This window comes from Agelaius phoeniceus, chromosome Z (assembly GCF_051311805.1).
Source record: "Agelaius phoeniceus isolate bAgePho1 chromosome Z, bAgePho1.hap1, whole genome shotgun sequence".
NCBI classification, from domain to species: Eukaryota; Metazoa; Chordata; class Aves; order Passeriformes; family Icteridae; genus Agelaius; species Agelaius phoeniceus.
The window spans coordinates 75282287-75301907 of NC_135303.1; the positions used below are offsets into that span (position 1 = coordinate 75282287).

General features: G+C 36.8%; 1 protein-coding gene across 4 annotated transcripts in view; it reads left to right on the forward strand.

Moving 5' to 3' along the window:
* Positions 1-19621, forward strand: part of PDE4D (phosphodiesterase 4D) — a 354607-nt gene that overhangs the window by 236950 nt on the left and 98036 nt on the right. For all 4 annotated transcript variants that reach the window (XM_054651719.2, XM_054651720.2, XM_077171319.1 and 1 more), the window contains exon 2: positions 18958-19149. In XM_054651719.2, coding sequence (XP_054507694.1) covers positions 18958-19149 — 192 coding nt within the window. The remainder of the gene's footprint in view (positions 1-18957; positions 19150-19621) is intronic.

The following is a 19621-nucleotide window of genomic DNA, read 5'->3' on the forward strand; positions in this document are numbered from 1 at the left end:
ATCACTTGCTGATGCTGGAGAGATTAAGACCCTTTTCCCACCTACTTTCACTGTTGCACAAGTTTTCTTCAAATAACTTTCATTGATGTGAAAGCAATTAAAAATGTATAAACACCATTCCATTTGAGCATGCTTCTGTAAAGCATGGCCTGAAACTAATTTGCAGTAGGCAGTTGTTTGAAAGGAATATTTGTGGAGATGTTAAGGCTTCCAAATGAGTTTCATGTGTTCTTTATGTAATCATCAATTTTACATTACTTTAGTGTTAAAATAGTACTGAATTCTGAAATAGAAATATATAAACTAAAATAATTTGGTTTCCTACTATTCTTTTTATCTCTTCCATGTCATTCAACCTGGACATGAAATAATTCATATAATACAGGTTGCAGTTTCAAATATACTCTGCTCAGTCCTGGCATCTTGTTTACATGAGAACAACTGTTCATTTAAATGGAAAAAAAAATCTACACTATAAATTAAGTAAATGCTTATTTACAGCAGCAGACAATTGGATTTTGATAGCTTTTCATTCCTGGCTCATATTCTTTCTCTTGTTCCATCCTTTTATAAATTTATTTGGGTTTATTTACCCTTTAATACTCACTGTTTCACAATTTAATTTTTCAGAGATTCTGAAAATGTCAAACCAGTCCTGATTGTGTTCTGTCAACAGAACAGGGCTGAAAGGAGAATCGGGTTTGTGTCAGGAACTATTGTGTTTAGTTTCTGTCCAGACTGAATAAAAATGATGTTTCTTTGACTTCTTTTCTGCCTTTATTCTGCAGTATAAACCTCTGCATAAATAAGATAATGAGATAGTAGATGTGTGCCTTTCCTGTGATAAGGGAAAAAACATTCTGGTCAAGTCACTCTGGCTGTTCTTTGGTTTGTGTCTTGGATAGGGAACATTTTGGCTCTGTCTTTCCTTTCATAGCATATCCTTTCATATCTCTCAGTTCTTTCCTTGTGCTTTAAAACACAGACTTTAAAAATTTGAAATGTAATATTTCAGGATACACTGAAACCTGCACTGTAAGTATTCCAATACCTCCAAAGTTTAAGTATTGCTGCTCAGCGCCCATTTCTATAACTACCCTATTAGCTCTAGAAGACAGTCAGTGTCCAAAAAGCTGAGTAGATTGTTACCTTCTCCCTCTCTTTAGTATATTTAAATCCTGATTTGATAGTTTTGTCTGCCTTTAGTTGCTAACAGTTCAGAATATATTTCACAATAGAAAGAAATCTGTGATTTAGAACTCAAAGACAGTAAAGCTGTGTACCCGGCTGTTAACACTGTTACCAGTTATTGCAGGAAATCCTGGCGATAATAACCATTCATTTTTACCCGCATATAGAGGAAATCTGTCAAGAATCAAGGAGTAATTGACACAGGCTGTGTGTGTGGGGGGGAATTAGAGTAAGGGGAAATATACACAGCATAAGGGGTCTTCTAAAAGAATATATTTGAAAGGTGTGAGAAGAGAATACAGGAATCAAAGCCAATGGTCTAAATTTGCTGATCATCAGTGGTAGGCACTAACATTGCATAATTAATTACTTTTCAAAAGTTCAACCTATTCTGTGTCAGTTTTGAAGCAAACTGTTCAGATGCCCTTCATTTAATGAGCTGGAAAATGATGCTGGCTTGCTCAGTGATATTGAAGCTGTGCCCTTCGCAGCCTAGTCTGCAAAAGCTTGTTTTTTGATTTATCCTCTAGGAAACACTGGCCAAGCTAATCTCTGTTTTTTTTTTTGTTTTAATGTCCCTTTTGACATTAGTCAAGACACGATAGTCACCTCAGCACCATCTGCTCTGAACTCCATGCTGTTAAGGAAAGATCTATTCTTGCCTAGGTTTCAGTATGACCAAAATGACTGTTTAGGTTTGGTGCCACGTAGAGTCCAGGACATTTGAGAAAACATATTAAGTGACTCAGTTGATATTGGCACAGGCACTGTTTTTATGCTTGGTAACACTATGATTACTGACTTAATTGCTGACATATGTTTTCCATTCTTTAAGGGTCAGAGACGTGAGCTGGGAAAACATTAGGAACCACTCTTTGAAACCCTAGTGGTGGTGTCAGCCTTCATAAACTCTTTGCATTTGCAACTCAAATACCACAATTGCCTATTAAAAGGATTTTTTTCTCACAACTGTGATCCTTTTATCAGTCAGTTTGTTACTAATGTTCTTGTTACAAGCATTCACAGAGAGTCCTTCCTGAATTTCACCTATAGAGATCTGCATTCCCATAAGGCCATAGAACCTCAAAATGGTTTGTGTTGGAAGGGACCTTAAAGATCATCTGTCTGTAACCTCCTTGTCATGGTCAGAGGCACCTTTCCTCTGCTAGGTCAGGTTACTGACAGCCCCATCCAGCACATCCCTGAAGACTTCCAGGGATGAGATTAACATGGCAGGGTTTAGGCCTTATATTTATCAGCAGTGCCACAGTTTTTCTTTGATTCACAGATAGTAATTACATTTGCATTTTTGGCAAGCAGGATGTTCACAGCTGTGAAGCAATGTATTTTTCTCCTTGGAATATCCATTCTTGAAAAAGGCTGGAAATGAATAACTAGGAAATGACATTTTGTAAAGCCATCACAGCTTTTCATCTTGTCCAAACAGCTTTTCCACCACAGAAAGACTTCCATCCCCCACAGTTTCTCCCCATGTTAGTAAGATGACCATATGACTTTGTTACTGATATTGCACATTTATAGCTTTCTTACAATTATTTTTTTCAAAAGTAAAATATTGCTTTGTATTCATGCTGTTAGTATGGCATATGTATCATTGCATGGGTTTAGATGGATGAGAAGCATTCATTTTTCAGTTTCCAGTAGCTCCTCAGAATGTTTTGCTTCATCACCTAAAATTGATTGATTTCCTAACCAGTAGTTATGTTCTTATTGGTTCCTGGTACTAGAAATAGAAGTTCTGTATGATTCATTGTAACTGAAAGCAAAACACTGTATCTTTTTTAACATTCAGATAGGCCAGCTGCTCTCTCTGCCTCCTCAATTTTTCCTTTTTTCTATTTGAGGTATTGAGCATGGTAATATTTGGGCTTTTACTTCAAAATAAGATTTTATTTTTTGTTTAAATACTTGTTGGCAACTGGAAATCTAGAATCAAAAAGTGAAGACTTAGTTTTCAAGAACTTTCCAGATGCTTTCAAAAATCCTCAGAAGAGACCACCTAAATAAAACAATAATATTGTGATAATAATTGAAATTCCAGTTCAGTTTTTTATCTAAAGAAGAAAATCTAAGGGCTATCAGCTCGGAATGTACTTTTGGTCACTAGCACATCCCTTTTCTTGAATCTTTAATATGAAGTATTGATAAATACAATTTTGTTTGCTGAAGATAGATCTTTCCTAAAAGGGAAATAAGGCTTGCTTAAAGGATCCTTTATTGTTTCTTCTCCCTTTTCCACACATGTCCAGTCCATTCCCCTTTTTCCTGCTGCTCCTCTTTTTTAAGTGCGTGAATCTTGTTAGTGATTTTACCGTAAAAATACTTGTGAATAATGACTTTGAGAGCAGACTTCTGAAACCCTTTGACCTTGCTATCTCTGTGTGGCTCAGAACCAGCATCTGGTTTCAGAGTTACTTTCTAGTTCATTTGATGTTAAATTAGCCTCAGACACTGTATTCATTGATGGTAAATTAAAGGACCCATTTCCTGAAATTTAGCTTTGCAGAATGAGGTGTTGTGCAATATTTTTTATTGCAGGTGCTTGGCAATAAATTAAATCCAGCTTCCTATAAAGGATAGAGTATAGAGACAATCACAAACATTACTGAGTAATAGTTCTTAAAGATTTAAATGATACAGATATTACAATAATTGTATATTTCACCTTCTCACATGCCAGGGAATGGCATGAACTTTAATATTTGAACTATAAGCAAAAATTCTCTGCCTTACCTTGCTTCTTTAAATACTCATTGAGGAATTTATTTAGTTTTAATCAAACATTTAATTTTTCAAACATGCTGTCCCTTAAATTGTACAAGTCCATGTATATTCTGAAAATTTATGCTTACTAAATTGCACTTCTATGTTGATACTGAAGTTCATTAGCAAAAACTGTATTTATTGAGTTCTACTTCATTCATGCATTGGAGAAGTCAGATTTAATTTTTTTTTTCTGTTTCCATTGCTTTAACTATTAAGAATCAGAGGAAAATTTCAGAGGAAAATAGTACACAAACCTGCTGTCTTTTTTAATAGTCTGTGTTTCTCATGGATAGACAAAAAGCTCTGTGGGCAAAAAGCCATGGCTGGGAGGGGTAAAAAAAGAATAGTGTGGGAAGATATGTACTGACGAGGCTTCCTTAACGCAAAACTACAAAATTCCCAGGAGGAATACTTTGCCCATGTGCTGTCCTGGCAGTGCTGTATAGTAGGATATTTTAAACACATATTTAGCTACTGACAGTTTTTTCTCCTTTACACCTCAGTAATGTTTTATCTGGTGCATTAATTGTCCATTTAACTTTTTTTTTTAATTTATTTAGTCCTTTCTGTTGCTATTCTGAAAAAATACCCAAAACTGAACAAAATATAGAACTACCACATGGTGGAGCTAAAAAAATAAAAAACACATTTAAAAAATTTAATCAGCTCCTCATCTGAAGTAAGAAAGATTTTCTTCTTTGTTTCCTTGTATTTTTAAAATAAAATTTCTTATAATTAATGTTTGGTGAAGGGTGTTTGTTTCCTGGTGGTTTATTTTGCTGTCTTTTCTTTTCTTATATTTTTTTTCTCCATTATTCCCTTCTTTTACATGGAAATGTTACAGAAATACCTGTTCTAATATCTCCTTCTGCTGCATTTTTATGGAGGGGATCTTGAAAAGCACATGTACCAAAACAAGTAAATAAGCTAGCCTTCTATACTTCCTATTCCTTCACAGGTTTTATATGAGGAAAAGCAGTAATTTTTCTAAATTTCTCATTTCCTCGCTTTTATCAGCTTTTGATACATCCTTAAAAAACAGTGTTTCTGATACTTCTTTTGTTACTACTCCTAAACTCCTACTACCAAATTAAAACTCCCACTGCTAAAATGAATTAGTATTAATTTTAGATAGTATGTAGGTTTTAATTTGTTTTGTTTTGGTTGTTTTTAAGGTTCACTTAACCTTAAAAGAAAAGAACTCCTGGCTCTTTACAAAGTTCCCATTTTTCAGGTAGAGAAATGTAAGCACAGAAGAGGATAAAACTATTCAGTCAGGATGACTCACCAGGGAGAGAACAGGTTTTTGTATCCTCTTATTCTACTTTATTCCCACAAAAGAAACAAATGTAACAAAGGATATCCTGATAGTTTGTCCCTCCTTCAGCTGCCTGGGCCCCCGCTCCCGTCTGCTGAAGGTTTCTGTTGAGAGCCCAAGTCTGTCTGTGAGTTTTGGGACAGAGGGGGGCCAGGCAGGCGATGGATGGCGCGCTCACCGTGGTGCCAGCTGGGAGGGCACATCACCAGCGCCTGCATGGGCAGCAGCGCCCGGGTACCTCGGCTGAGCTCTGCTGAAAAGCACTGCTCCAAGAGTAGCTTTCATTTGGCTAAATTGTTGATTCCCCTGGGAGCACATCACAGGATGAAATAACAAGATGTCAGGGCAAAATAGTTGAAGAAGTTGTTCCAAAAGCAACAATGTTACATTGACATTTTTTCATCTGTAGGGACTGATGAGAGATAGTGGACTTTCTCCTTGCTCTCTTGGATTGTGCATTTTGTAATGTTTCCTGAGTGATACAATCACCTCCTTGGCGCCAGCAATTATGGCGTGTCCTATCCCAGTTTTAGTAATGACATCAGGATCAAGAAAATAGAGTTTTGGAATCTAGTTGCCTGACAACTCTTTTTTTGCACTAAGTCAAGTTAATCATGCACAATTTTTCCTGGTAACAGGAAATTTCATTATGCAAAAAATGCTCTCATGCTTTTGATTTTTTTTTCTATTTGTAAACATACATCATGTTTACATTTTGTCCGAAGAAGCTCTATAGTTCAGATGTTATGATTTGTCCAGACATTTGAATGATTTTGTTAGTTTAAACATGCACTCTTTTGGAGTTCGGGGAAAGACTTGTGGAAAGGCTGAGAAAAGACAACACATTTTGCCCAGTGGAGAAATGCAGCAGATGAGTTGGTACAGCAGAGAAGAGGTTGATGGACAAAACCAGTCAAAAGCAATCATCTTCCCTCCCAACTTTATAGTTCAATTTGGAGCATGAAACCTATTCTATGGAATTGGTTTGTTCTTACAGATAACTCTGTAACTGATGAGAAATTTTTAGCTGGCCTTGATAAATCTAAAGATATATATTTCTGCATTGCACTAGGCTGTTTTGAATTTTAATGGAATGATTTGGTCTTGCTCTTTGAGAAGAATTTCACAGAAGAATTTGTTTTGCGATAATACACAGTGATTTTTAACAGCTTTGGCTCCAGGTCACTCACATTTATTAAAAAAAATATTTTTCATCTGCTCTTTCAATTAACTGCATATAATCTGCATGTAAGTTTATTTAATACTGGAAAAAGATGCCTTGTTACAAGCAATGTAAACTGGCATTTTTGTTACTACATTCCTTCACAGAGAAAGACTCATTTCTTTGATGAGAGATGCTTAGCTTAGCACTGTGTGTGGCATCTGAAGACTGTAGCAACCAGTGTTGGAGGTTTTTCTCTCATTTCTAGCTAATTTTTTAATAGTCCTTGAGCATTTTTAGACTTTTGTTCATTTAGATATTCTAACAAATGCAAGTTGTATAATATATATAGTAACTTTACACCTCATAATATTTTCTTTGTTTTAGTAATACATAAAGCACTAAAAGTATAGCCTTGTAAGTTTTGCTTTGTCCCATTTGCTTTCAGAATCCAACAGTCATTTACTCAATTAATGATCTTACAGTGACTGGTAGAAATGGACAATATAGGAGCACAAGAGATTGTGAGGAGAACATGCATATATTACGTTGGTTGTTAATGAAAATGAGATTGTGAATGAAGTGTTCCAATGATCTTGAGGATGAGCAGAAGATGAAGTTAATCAAACGTGCATTATAACTAAAATGGAATGTGTTCTTCATCTATGCACTAATTTTTAGAAGGCAAACCTGCATTTGAAGTCAGATTTCTGATAGTCTGCCATTAACAGCTGTTGGTAGTGCTACAGCAGGCTGAAATAGAAAACTGGAGATAAGCAGTAGTAATGCAAGGGTCTTCAACATGTGCTCAAATGTAAATGCAATAAACTGATATAGATGTTATTATGACTGAAAAGTCAAGCACAAAAGCCAAGATTCCATTTGACTTTGGAACTTTGGTTTAGTCCCGCGCATAAATCATTTTATACTTTACCAATGTGGTTCTTTATTATTTTTAGTTCACTGAGAACTCAAAACAAATGCAACTCAGTTCATGAGATATTCAGTATTTTATCATTTTCTTGCTTCTTGTTATATGGTCACATGCTTTATTGACCATCTGCTGTTCATATGTGTTGTAAAAGCAGCAGTTCTTCCATCAGCTTTTCTGTGCTGCTCACCATATGACACTTTACTGCTTCTCACAGGTGATTAAATTAATTTTCATCTCACCCTTGTGATAGAAGGAATTGCATCATCCTTACTTAGTAGGTATTTAGCCAAAGAGATTAAAGTGAAAGTATTACCTAACTCAAACATTCAATATGTGTTGTCCAGGACTTTGGTTTTTTTATCTCCATAGCATGTAACGACTCTTGTATTCACAGCATTTTTCAATGAAACAGTGGGCAAATGATGAGGGGCTGGGTTACAAAGGAGATGTAGCACTTCTGCTTGCTTTTACTTGCCTTTTTCCATTGGCATTCACTTTCAGCACTCCCAGAGAGAGAGCAGTGGATCTGATGGACCTTTGATCCATCATGAGCAGTAGCTGCTCAGAGGTTCTGAGTTAGTCTGTGTTTGTGAGTGTTGATGGCTTAAGCATGTGGATACCTCAAGAAGGAAAAAATACTTAACTAGTGATGCATGATAAACCAGTCACTTGGTTTAAGTGACTGGTTCATTATCAGGTGCTTTGCAGCTTGAGCAATTGTTTCCAGTTCCTGATAATAAGATCACTCTTACTTCTTTGTAGCCCTTTGATCAGTACCGATCTTCTGTGGTGAAAGACACAAAACCCCTCCACAGGGGCTTCTTCCTTAGAGTCCTCTGAGACTGGGCAAACCAGGAGATTTTTAAAAAACTCTTCAGATTTTTTCAATAGTGCTGATACATGATGTGACAGACTTTAGCTTAGCTTATACTCATAACTTTTTGAAATTCATGAAAAGGTTCACAGAATCAGTAAAAAACCACAACGTTTTGCAGACACTTGGCTAAACCCTACTTTGTACAAAAAAATATGAGTCACTAGAGTATCTCACAAAACAGTTCCCAAAATGTCTTAAATATGAAAAAATGTTATTTTCTTTGTCACCTTCTATCAACAGTTGACCCTCTTTCCATCTTAAAAAACTTGGAAAGAAAATTGCAGCACAGAATTTAGTAATGTAGCAACAAGAAAACAGTCCTATACTGTGGAACACCAGTCAGCCCTCCTAGGTAATGCTATTAGGCATTGTAATAATACATTTAACATTAAAATAATGTCCTAAAAATCAGGAAAAACAAAACCCAAATGATTCATTATTGTAGATTATAATTTGCTTTGGACTAATGACATGAATTATATTTGACATTACATGCACTTAGTGAATGTCCTCAGGGTCTAACAGAAGTTTAAGTATGTACGCACAAAATAATTCATCTCAGCAATCTTCCAAGGTTAGCTCCTGAACTTCTTACCCTTTAAAGGTTATTTGGATGTGGCAAAGAACTTTCAGAACTCAAAACACTACATATACCTTAATACTGTTAGTAGAAATCTGGGGAAGAGGAAGAGACAAAAATCCAATACCCAGAATTTAAAGAACTGAAATGAACTGAAGAGAAAAGGATGAAACAATTTTGTTAAACAAAAGTATAAAAATTTTATAACTCTGAAGGTTTTAGTACCTTGAGCTTTCACCCTCTACAAAACGTATAGTTTGCCTTCAATGATAATTACTATTAACACATCCCAACACAAATTCTTGTGGAAGTAGAATTTGTTTGTGATTAATTCCCAGCAAGTATTTATTGCAATGGGAGAAATACTACAATGGTGTCAGAAAAAAAAAAATTGTTTCCAGTCAAATATGTGTCCTTTACCTAGAGCTTTCATTGTCATGGGCAATCTAGAACCATACCTAAAGAAACAACTGCAATTTCTTATCTAGCTGTCTCCTGTCCACCCTCCTCTAAAGATGGCCTTGATTTCATGATATTTATGTGTACACATTGTACTGGTGAAACAAATAATCTTCTATGTGCAAGGTCCCTATCACCTGGCTATAGAGCTTCTTCTCTTTGGACCTTTCTGTCCACAGCCCTTATCCATTTTCTTCAATGCACCATTTTTGAAGAAATTGTTGCTTAAGGTCAGTTGTGCAAAGATTTAAAAATTATGAGCTAAGTGATGCTGAGGATTGCAGGTTCTCTTGTCATAATGATCACACCTCCTGGCTCACTGGATCTCTTTCTAAGAAGGACCTGGGCCTATTTGAATGAGTCCAGAGAAGGCTACTAAGAAGATCAGAGGGCTGGAGCACCACTTCTAGGGGGATGGGCTAAGAGAGCTGAGCTTGTTCAGTCTGGAGAAGAGAAGGGAGACTTAGAACACCTTCCAGTACCTGAAGGGGGCCTACAAGAACACTCAGGAGAGACATTTTATGAGAGAATGTAGTGACAAGAGACAAGGTAATGGCTTTGAGATGAAGAAGGATAAGTTTAGATTAAATGTTAGAAAGAAACTCTTCATTGTGCGGATGGTAAACCTCTGAAACGAGTTGCCCAGAAAAGTTGTGAATGCCCCATCCCTGGAAGTGTTCAAGGCCAGGCTGGATGGAGATCTAAAAAACCTGATCTGGTGGAAGGTGTATTCCTGCTCATGGCAGGTGGGCTGAAACGAGGTCATTTTTCGGTCACTTCCAAACCAAACCAGTCTATGGTTCTATCATTCTCTGCTGTATTTTCTGGTATGGGAAAATAGCATGAAGCAACCATGAATGCTTAGTCCTGCCACCTTCTGTCACAGGTACACTTTGCAAAAGATCTTTGTCACTAGTCACAGGGTGGGTGTAACCATATCTTCTGTGACATAGCCTTTATCACCATTGGGGCTGTATATGATGATGTTTCAGAAGGACATGGCTTGCTGGGAAACTTCATAATGCATATTAGTGTTATCCCTTGGAATATTTTTACCCGTTATATGGACTCTGTGTTTTCATCAGTACTGTAGGGTATTGATTCAAATATTATAGGTCTGAGAAACTCCCTGTTTTCCTACATTTGCTTTATCACACCAGTAATTCATAAAGAATATATAAGCAATTTAATTGCTTTTGATAATGGCATTTGACCGGATTCACAGAAAGAGGAGGCTGAGCTCTTTCATTGTATTGGATTTTCCATCTCTGGCACAAGTTTGGCTCTCAACCATATCTTCTGCTAATATCTTAGGGAAACTGCATTTTAACTGGAGTTAGGAAACATTCTTGGTGGATGGTTTGCATATTTTTATTAATTGATAAATAAGCATTTTGATATGCTTTGAAATTTTATTCTACTACATTTAAAATAAGAGAAAATTAATGGCACTGTGTATTACAGTAAATTCATGCCATATGGTCACTCGGTGCAAGTTGGTTTTGTATCCCACACATACTGCCCAGAAAGTAGTGGTGCAGAAAAAGAAGTTGGTATATTTGGATCAAAACTCACCCTGGAAAGAAAAACAATTTTTCTTGAACTTGAATAAACTAGGTAAAGTGATTTTTTAAAAAAGATCTGAAGATAGTTCACTATTTATGCCATCCAGAGGAACCTAAACAGGCTGAAGAAGTGGGTGCATGGGAATATTTTGAAATTTAGTGAGACCAAGTGCAAGGTGCTGGACTTGGGTCAGGGAAACACCTGAGGGGATGAACAGATCAATAACAGCTCCAGGGAGAAGGACTTGTGAGGCTGGACCTGCCCCAGCCTTGGGCACTCCCAGCCCAGAGAGCCACACGTGTCCTGGGCTGCATCCAGAGCAGTGTGGGCAGCAGGGCCAGGGAGGGGATTCTGCCCCTCTGCTCTGCTCTGCTGAGACCCCACCTGCAGGGCTGCATCAGCTCTGGGCTCCCAGCACAGGAAGGACAGGGACCTGCTGGAACACATCCAGAGGGGACCACAAAGATGATCAGAGGGATGGAGCACCTCTCCTATTAGGAAATACCAAGAGAGTTAGATATGTACAGAAAAGAGAGGGCTTTGGGGTGACCTAATTGCAGTCTTCAAGTACCCTAAGGGAATTTACTGGAAGGATGGAGAGAGACCATTTGCAAGAGCATATGAATTCACAGGACAAGGGGGAATGGCTTCACAGTGAAAGAAAGTAGGTTTGGATTAGATATTAGGAAAAAATTCTTTTCTGTGAGGGTGGTGAGGCACTGGAACAGGTTGCCCAGGAAAGTTGTGGATTCCCCATCCCTGGGGAACATAGAATCATAAACCCACTTAATGACTTAAGTGAATGTTGACAGAGAGAGTGCAATCCAATAATGACAGTAATAGAATGGAGAACCATCAGTCCAGCTGAGACTGCAATCCTAGAAATGCAGTTGAAGTTTACCTCCAGCAATGGCATATGGGGGTGGCAGGGACCAGCAGGCTTGTGGGGTACTTGAAGCACCCCAGGGCTTGCTGCCTAGTCTTTCTCTTGTGTGGATCAAGTGATTCTGTTTTTCAACATTCTTTTTCTCAGATTGCCCAAAATACTTCTAATTCTTCAACATTTTCTGCAGATTTTCTCATTCAGATATCAAGCTGCCACAGATTTTAGCAGAAGCATAAAAATAGAGGCTTGGTGGCTTTTTTGTTATCTAAAAGTAGAAATATTAATCCCCTTAGGTCTGTTAGATCAGAAGAACCATATAAAGTGACATAAGTCTTGTAAAAACATGAACAGATTACCACATTTCTTGGAAATTATTTTTCATTTCATTTCTCTGTGGTTCTTGTTTGAATTATTGTTATACTAAAATAAGACAATGATTTCAGTTTCAAAGAAACATCAAAACATCAAATCCATGTGATAGGATCTGGAATCTGGCATTCAATTTGAGCACCACATTAGTAGAAAGAAATTCACTCTCAATACCAGGTTCAGAGAATGAAACTTGCCAGGTGAGGGATGATACTCTCTCTGAGGAAAAAATAAAAGGAATAACAAAGGGAATCCCAGTACAGCTGAGCACAACACTCAACAAGTTGATGTAATACGTGTCTTAAAAAAGAGTTTCATGCCAAATGGATAGACCACTGAGGTATAATTAGGAATAATGAGGTGACATTCTGGAAAGCACATCTTCAGTTGAGTACCAGGAAACAATTCAAAGCTAAAGTACCAAAGAAATTGAATAGTCTTCACAGGAAACTCCTTGCTTGGAAACTTCATAACAAAACATGAAGCAGTTTGTTTTGAGGGATTAGATTTCCTGAGGTGCTTGCTAGAAAAACATGACACAGAAGATAAATAGATAGTCAGAGTTTGTTTGAGTCAGAGTTAACATGTTTGAGCTGACTACTTCTTACAAACCAGTCTGCCTCATTGTTTTTCGTCCTACACATCTTTTGTCCTACACATTTGTCTGTTTCCTGGGCTTTTAATGCTGTCTTATAATTTTGGGCCTAATAGCCTTGTACACTCAAATGTTTCTAAAAACAGCTATGGCAAGAGAAAAAGCCAAGTTCTACTGCTAAAAAAAAAAATCATAAAATGCCATGTTTTATTCTTTTGCTTGGAACTTTGATATGGGAAAATCTACCCACATCACTTCTAAATATGGAGTTAATCACAGAGCTTGCTTTCTGAACCGCTGAACTGGAAACCCAATGCCACAACCAGATAGTTGGCTTGAATTCTACAGTGGTACATGAAAATTCAGATTTAGATCATATGTTCCTTCTAATATCATTTGGTCACAATTGACTGGAAATATTTTAAGTAATGGAAAGCAAAAGTTTTTCTTAATTTTGCCACAAGGAAAATAAAAATATCAATTCACATATAAACACTTTTTTCTTCAAATGTAGAGAGTAGGTATTATATTCCTTTTAAAATATCAGTACAAATGTTTTTCTTCCCTCATTTTACTGAGGGTTTTTTTTGTTGTTGGTTTGGGTTTTTTGATTTGGGTTTGTTTTTTTTTTAACTAGTCTTGGGGGAAAAGACAGAATGAAAGGAGATAACCAGATGTGGACTCTTCTGCATCACTGGGTAGACACTGTCAGTAAGGAAACATTTTGAAAGGTCCCAAACAAATAATTAGCCAAGTATTCAATTATATAAATCTACTGATTTAGTTTTACTTGGTTTTTACTTGATTTTTTTCTGATGCTGCTGGTTAACCTATTCAACATCTAAAATCTTCTGAGAGTCTGTAGCAGGAGCAGACTAGCAACAACTTATTTCTTTATGACAAAGAAATGTCTAAGGTTTCATCTCTCACTTAAGGCGAACCATGCCTGACAAAAGAAAAGGGACACCAAAGTCAGCTGTAGTCACAATTTAATGCTTAGTTTATTAGTAAGCAATAAAAAGGCCCAAGTGAAATCACAAAGACCTACCAAGTAATCTAAGATACAGGCATACTCTGGCCTTTCTCAACAATCACCCATATTCATGATGCATTCCATCAGCTGTGGTGACCCACTGCTTATTTAAATCTGAAGCAATCGAAGAAATAGATTCAGATTCTGTTTTTGAAGGCAGCATCCATTCCTTCCCTTTCTCCAGTTGCTAAGGTCTCCTTCCTCAGAGATGGGCTCCTGTCCTGGGGCACAAACAATAAATAGTTTGTTTACCCCTTCCTTGGAACCTTATAGTTTTATTACCTTGCCTTTGCTCTAAATTAGATCCTGCTCAAAGGGAGTTGCTGCAGGGCAGGTCTTCTCTGATAATTTCAGTGAATTACAGCTGCTACACCAAATGCACCTATTTTGTGTAATATTTAGATTGTGCTACCAGGTGAAAAAACAGGACACGACTTCTTGGAAGTGAGGACATTGAGATGTGTATGTAGGTCATAGCACAGATGGCTGGAGAGATTGCTTGACACTAGGACAATGGAATCCTTTGATGGGGGAAAAAATTGCTCCTCTAGAACTTGCCTGTCCCTCTGTAATGCTAAAGATGGCTTTAAAAGATAAGATGTCCCCAAGAGGTTCAATTAATTTGGCTCTCCCTCCCTGTAGTTTCCAAGATGAAAGTGTGAAGACACTTAAAGGGGAATAGCAAGAGTACAATTTGCATTCTTAAAAAGTCTAGTAAGGTCTTCATTTTAGGGTGAAATTTATTTCCTTCTCTCTCCTACTATTGCATATTTCTCTAAAAATAAAAAAAAACATATAAAAATTAAAGAAAATACCACCCCTCCCCCCCTCAAAAAAAAATGCTGCAGGATTAGTGCTAAATTCTCAGTACTAAGCAAAACCAACACTAAGATTTTTTATTGAGCATAAATTACAAACTCTTGGGTATAGTGATTATGATGCCATTATTCCTTATGTGACTAAAATCTGTATTTTATATACAGGCCTCCACATTTTTTCTTTTAGCAGCATGGCAGAGAGTAGGAAACCATTTTTTAGGGGCTCAAAAGGAAGTCCACAGTTTCTTTCAACATGCAAAGAAGCTGTGCAGTCATTAACAATGAAGAAGTGTTGCTAAGATTTGGGATCAGGACCCAGAACCTCTCTTGTTCTTGTCACAGAGTCCTATTATTGTCTGAAGCAAACCTCTAATAATCTTCCTAAAGTTTGCTTGTGGGTTTATTTGTACTTGTTGTGTTAGGAGCACAAGAAGATCAGCCATGAATGTTTACAAATCACTCAGTTTTTTCCCCATCTTAGTACAGAGCATGGATGACAAAAAGTGGGCAAGAAGTGCAATCAAGATGAATAGCCAAACAAGGAAAAAACTCTGAATTTCGTCTCATGTCAAGTTTGTCAACATTGAACACTGAATAAGGCAGGCTCTAAAGATAAACACTATCCACTAATGCCTTAAAACATTTTTTCAAAATGCAGACACAAAAGTTGCTGAATTATCATTGATTTTTCAGGGCTTTGGCATCTCTGGAGTTGCAGCAAAGCTCTTTGAACGTATAAAATTCTGTGATGTCGGTGCCAAATGCCTGTCACCAAAGGCAGTTTCAGTTTGCTTGCATTATGCAAACTGCCCAGAGCTTGCTGCAGAGCAATGGTGTAAAATTCTGTCTTTAAAATGCCACTTACTACCTGCAAAATGAAAGAAAAAGAGTTCTTGTCCTCTTTACTAACAACTTCCATGAAGATGTTGCTCTGTTTCTCTGTTCTTTCTAATTCTTGCTGTGGCTTAAAACTTACTGAGAGTGAAAAGATAAATAGGAAGTAAGCACAATCGACTTTTAGCAATTTCTGTTTAGGCAAGTTAAAGAGCCTGTCCTATTTTATGTCTTAAACTTTTGATTCTTTCAGTGTATGCAACAACAAAGAGCAAAAACTGGTGTGGAAGTTTTCAATTCCCCATTCTGATTCTCTCTTCTTTTGAAGTCAGAAGTACAGTTTCTTAAAAATAAGACGTGATAAACATAGAAACAATTTATATGATTTCATTGTAATAACTCTTATTTTGATTTAGAATTCTACAAGCTTTCATATCTGAAAATGTTGGCAAATATCTCAGAAAGATCTAAATAAGACATAACTACTGTAACATTTCAGAAACTTTTAAATATAAACATAGGCTTCTGAAAAAAAAAAGTTCTCTATTCACAGTTTCCTTTGAATGTGGAGCTGAACACTAATTTTCTTGATACATATTTTCAGAAAAGACGTTCTTTTGGAACAGCACGAGGCAAATCCAGCTGATCTATTTGGATCCTGTTTTTTACTTTTTACACCCATCTAGTGGTCTCCACGCAGTACAACAGGATAAAATTTCTGTTGCAACGGCAGTGTCTTGCACAAGCTTGTCTTTATCTGGTGATGCAAACCAAAGGACCTCTCCCACGTGAAACTGCCGTTCTACCTAACAGACTTCTAAATTTTAAAAATCGACTATGTCACAATCTGAAAGTGAAATCATTTGTAGAGGCCTGCCTTAGTTTCTGACTGGAAGAAATACTGGTAATATAATATTCATGTGATGTCCACAAAAGGGGGATGAAGAAAATAAAACAAAACTGCAAATAAAACCATATTTGTTTAATCCAACTGAATACTTTTGATTCAATTGAAAATTTTCATTCATTTCATAATATAAGTCCCATGAGAGGGACTTACATTCATCTTCATTTACTTATATCCAGCCTTTAACTTTTGTTTTAAAGTTCCCAGGCAAGTTCATATATATTTGAAATGATATTGCCAATGCAGAAATTAGTCTTACTGAGAACAGTCTTCTGTTCTACCTAAAATTGTAGGAATTATCTGTCCTCCTGCCCTCAACAGAAAAACAAAATATACAGACTATGTATTGATTAGGAGTTTGTGTTTTCTTGAAGCTGTTTAAAGGGCATAAAAGTCATTCAGGAAACTGAATATTAATGTTAGGAAATTTGGAGACGATGAGCTAAACATGTCATCAGCACTGTGATTGTTTTGTGCTCCTGCAATATTTAGGAATTCAAGCTAAAAAGATATTGATTGATAACAATTAATAGTAGTCATCCTAGTAACAGTGGTAATGTGGTTATGAACTAATGACACTACAAGCTGCAAAGGACATTTCGCTGTAGCGTACATGGTATCTTGATCTTTCCAATGCATTCTCAAATACTCTTTGTGGGCAGATTTCAGTCATCACAAAGATGCAACAAATAGGGGAAGTGAAAGGCAAAGAGGAGCTCTGCACAGTCCAAGATCACCTAGAAGGCTGGTGCCAGAACACTAATTTGTTGCCTCATCGTTTAAGTTTTCTTAGTTTGAGGTTCATGAAGCAGCAGGACATATTAAGACACAGGCATAATCAAATGAAATCAGTCCTGGGAAGAAGAGTATGTGTTTGGATTTACTGACAGGTAATTGTTCTGAAAACTACAGTGGAAAGAGAATGAAAGTACTGTGCTCTCCTGAACTTTTAAAATAATATTTTCTGCATTTATGTAAAAAAAAAAAACCAACAAAAAACCAAACCAACTACATTTGCTTTTTCACATTCAAATTGTGAGTGGTGAATACAAAGAAAATAATATAATGTGAATGTGACAGTAAGGTTGCAGTTCTAGAGGTATGTGCAAAGTAAAAATAAACAATGAAACAAAAATCTATCCTCTGCCAGGCAGTGTGCATCTGTGTCAAAATAAGCAATATATGTTTCTTTGATTAGTTCATTTAAGAAAGGAAAAAAGGGTCATGGGAATCCTGTCACTTTTGCAAAGGATTGAAGTGGCAGCCTCATTAAAACCTCAGGTCAATGGGAGATAAAACAAGCTGGTACAAAGTAGCATGTACCAGCTGTGACACTTGTGCTAGCCTGAAGTCTAATCAGCAGCTGACTTGCACTGCATCTTTTCTGCTGTCCTTAGCTGTTACTGGAAACCTGTGGGTGTCCATTAAGTGAACACCATTTTCAAAATGAATTCTTTATATGGGTTCAGCAAAAATGCATAATATCCTGCTAATGTTTATCTATGTTCGAAAAATTATGTGAAAGATCCTCCGTTCATCCCTCATTCTTAAATTTATTTTATTTTATTTTATTTTTTTCCTCATTTCTATGGCAAATGAGCCTAGAGAGGTAGTCTTGCTAATCCACACATTTGTAACCTCTCAGATTGCATACCACAGACATCCAAACATGAAGCCACATGCTGCAAAAAGCCTCCATACAGTTCCAGATGGAGCTGTTGGGCTGTCAGACAACATGGATTGCTATGAACACATCCTCTCAGCACCACCCACCCTGTACCAGTGTTTAAGTGTTTGCAGACTCCTGTTCAAGGTCTTTGCACTGATTTTCAAAGCCCTTTGTAGAAAAATTACCATCTATGTAAAACAACATCTACTCTCTTCTTCTCTTTCTTTCTTTTCCCTCGTCCTTCAGCCTCTCTAGAGAAAAATGTTCTCTAGGAATGATAAGCCTCTTCACCACTCTTCATACCAAACACAACAACCAAAAGTGCTGAATCTAAACTGAGTGGTTCAAGGACACAAATGGCTACAGAAGATCTTCTGCTTGGCCATTAACAAAGGACTCTGCTTCCATCTGTTTGTAAACCAGCGAACCTAATGCAGGCAGGTGTATTCAAGCACACGCCTATGCCTTAATGCCCCCACAGCACTTTTTTTACTGGGACAAGATAAAGTATGTACTTGAAATATTTTTGTGGTAACAAAATATTGGGATTGGATACTCAATAAGGAAAAAGCCCTCAGCTGCCTTAGCAGTGGGAGACAGGATAATTGGTGTTCAGCTCAGGAGAGATGGGACCTGAAGAAGTAAATAGTGAAATATCATGTTTCCTCTGGTATAGAGCTCATGGATACTCCACATGCAGAGAAGTAGAAAGCTTCCTGTATTTCTAGTAGCATGGGACTTTTCTCTGCCAATTTTCTTTTACTTCAGCCTTGGGGGATTTTTATTGATCAGTAATTTTAAAGTATCTCTCTTGTGTGGCTTGTGGTTTTTCGTAACAGTGGACATGACAAGGTCTTTATTTCTCCATTACTATTAAGAAGCAATTAGCTATGATAATTTATCAGAAGGGTGTTTATTATATTTAAAAATTCTTAGGTCAATAACATAAACAATTTTCTCTTCTTGTTGCAGTTTCGATGTAGACAATGGTACAGCATCAGGACGAAGTCCCTTGGACCCCATGACAAGCCCTGGCTCAGGGCTAATTCTTCAGGCAAACTTTGTCCACAGCCAGCGTAGGGAGTCTTTCCTTTACCGGTCAGACAGTGATTATGATCTGTCTCCAAAGTCCATGTCCAGGAATTCCTCCATTGCCAGTGATATGTAAGTATCTTATAAAATACTTCTAGTCTCTAATTTGTCGAAAATCAAGGTTTTTGCAGCCACAATAAATTTTTTTTAAAGTCGGACTGTAATCACCTATGCCAGTGAAGTAATGGAAGATTGTTTGTTTATTTCTTTAATGAAGATTATACTTGTTTCTGCAGCTTTTGAAGGATATCATGAAGGTGTACTTGACATGTTTATGCACTCTATTAGCCTTGACAGAATAGTAATGATAGTCAATACTGGTGTACTAAAACAGTAAGGGGAGCTGTTTTCTGTCTCCTAAGTTATTTTCAAGAGAAACAACACAAACTCAATTTATCCTTCTTCATGATTTTAAGAAATAGATTACATTTATTTCCAACTGCATTCTTTTAAATTTTTAGACTAAAGATTTACCAGCTGGAAGAAAATAATATATTTGAGAGAGAGAAATTATTTCAAATACCGTATTAACTAAAGGACAAAC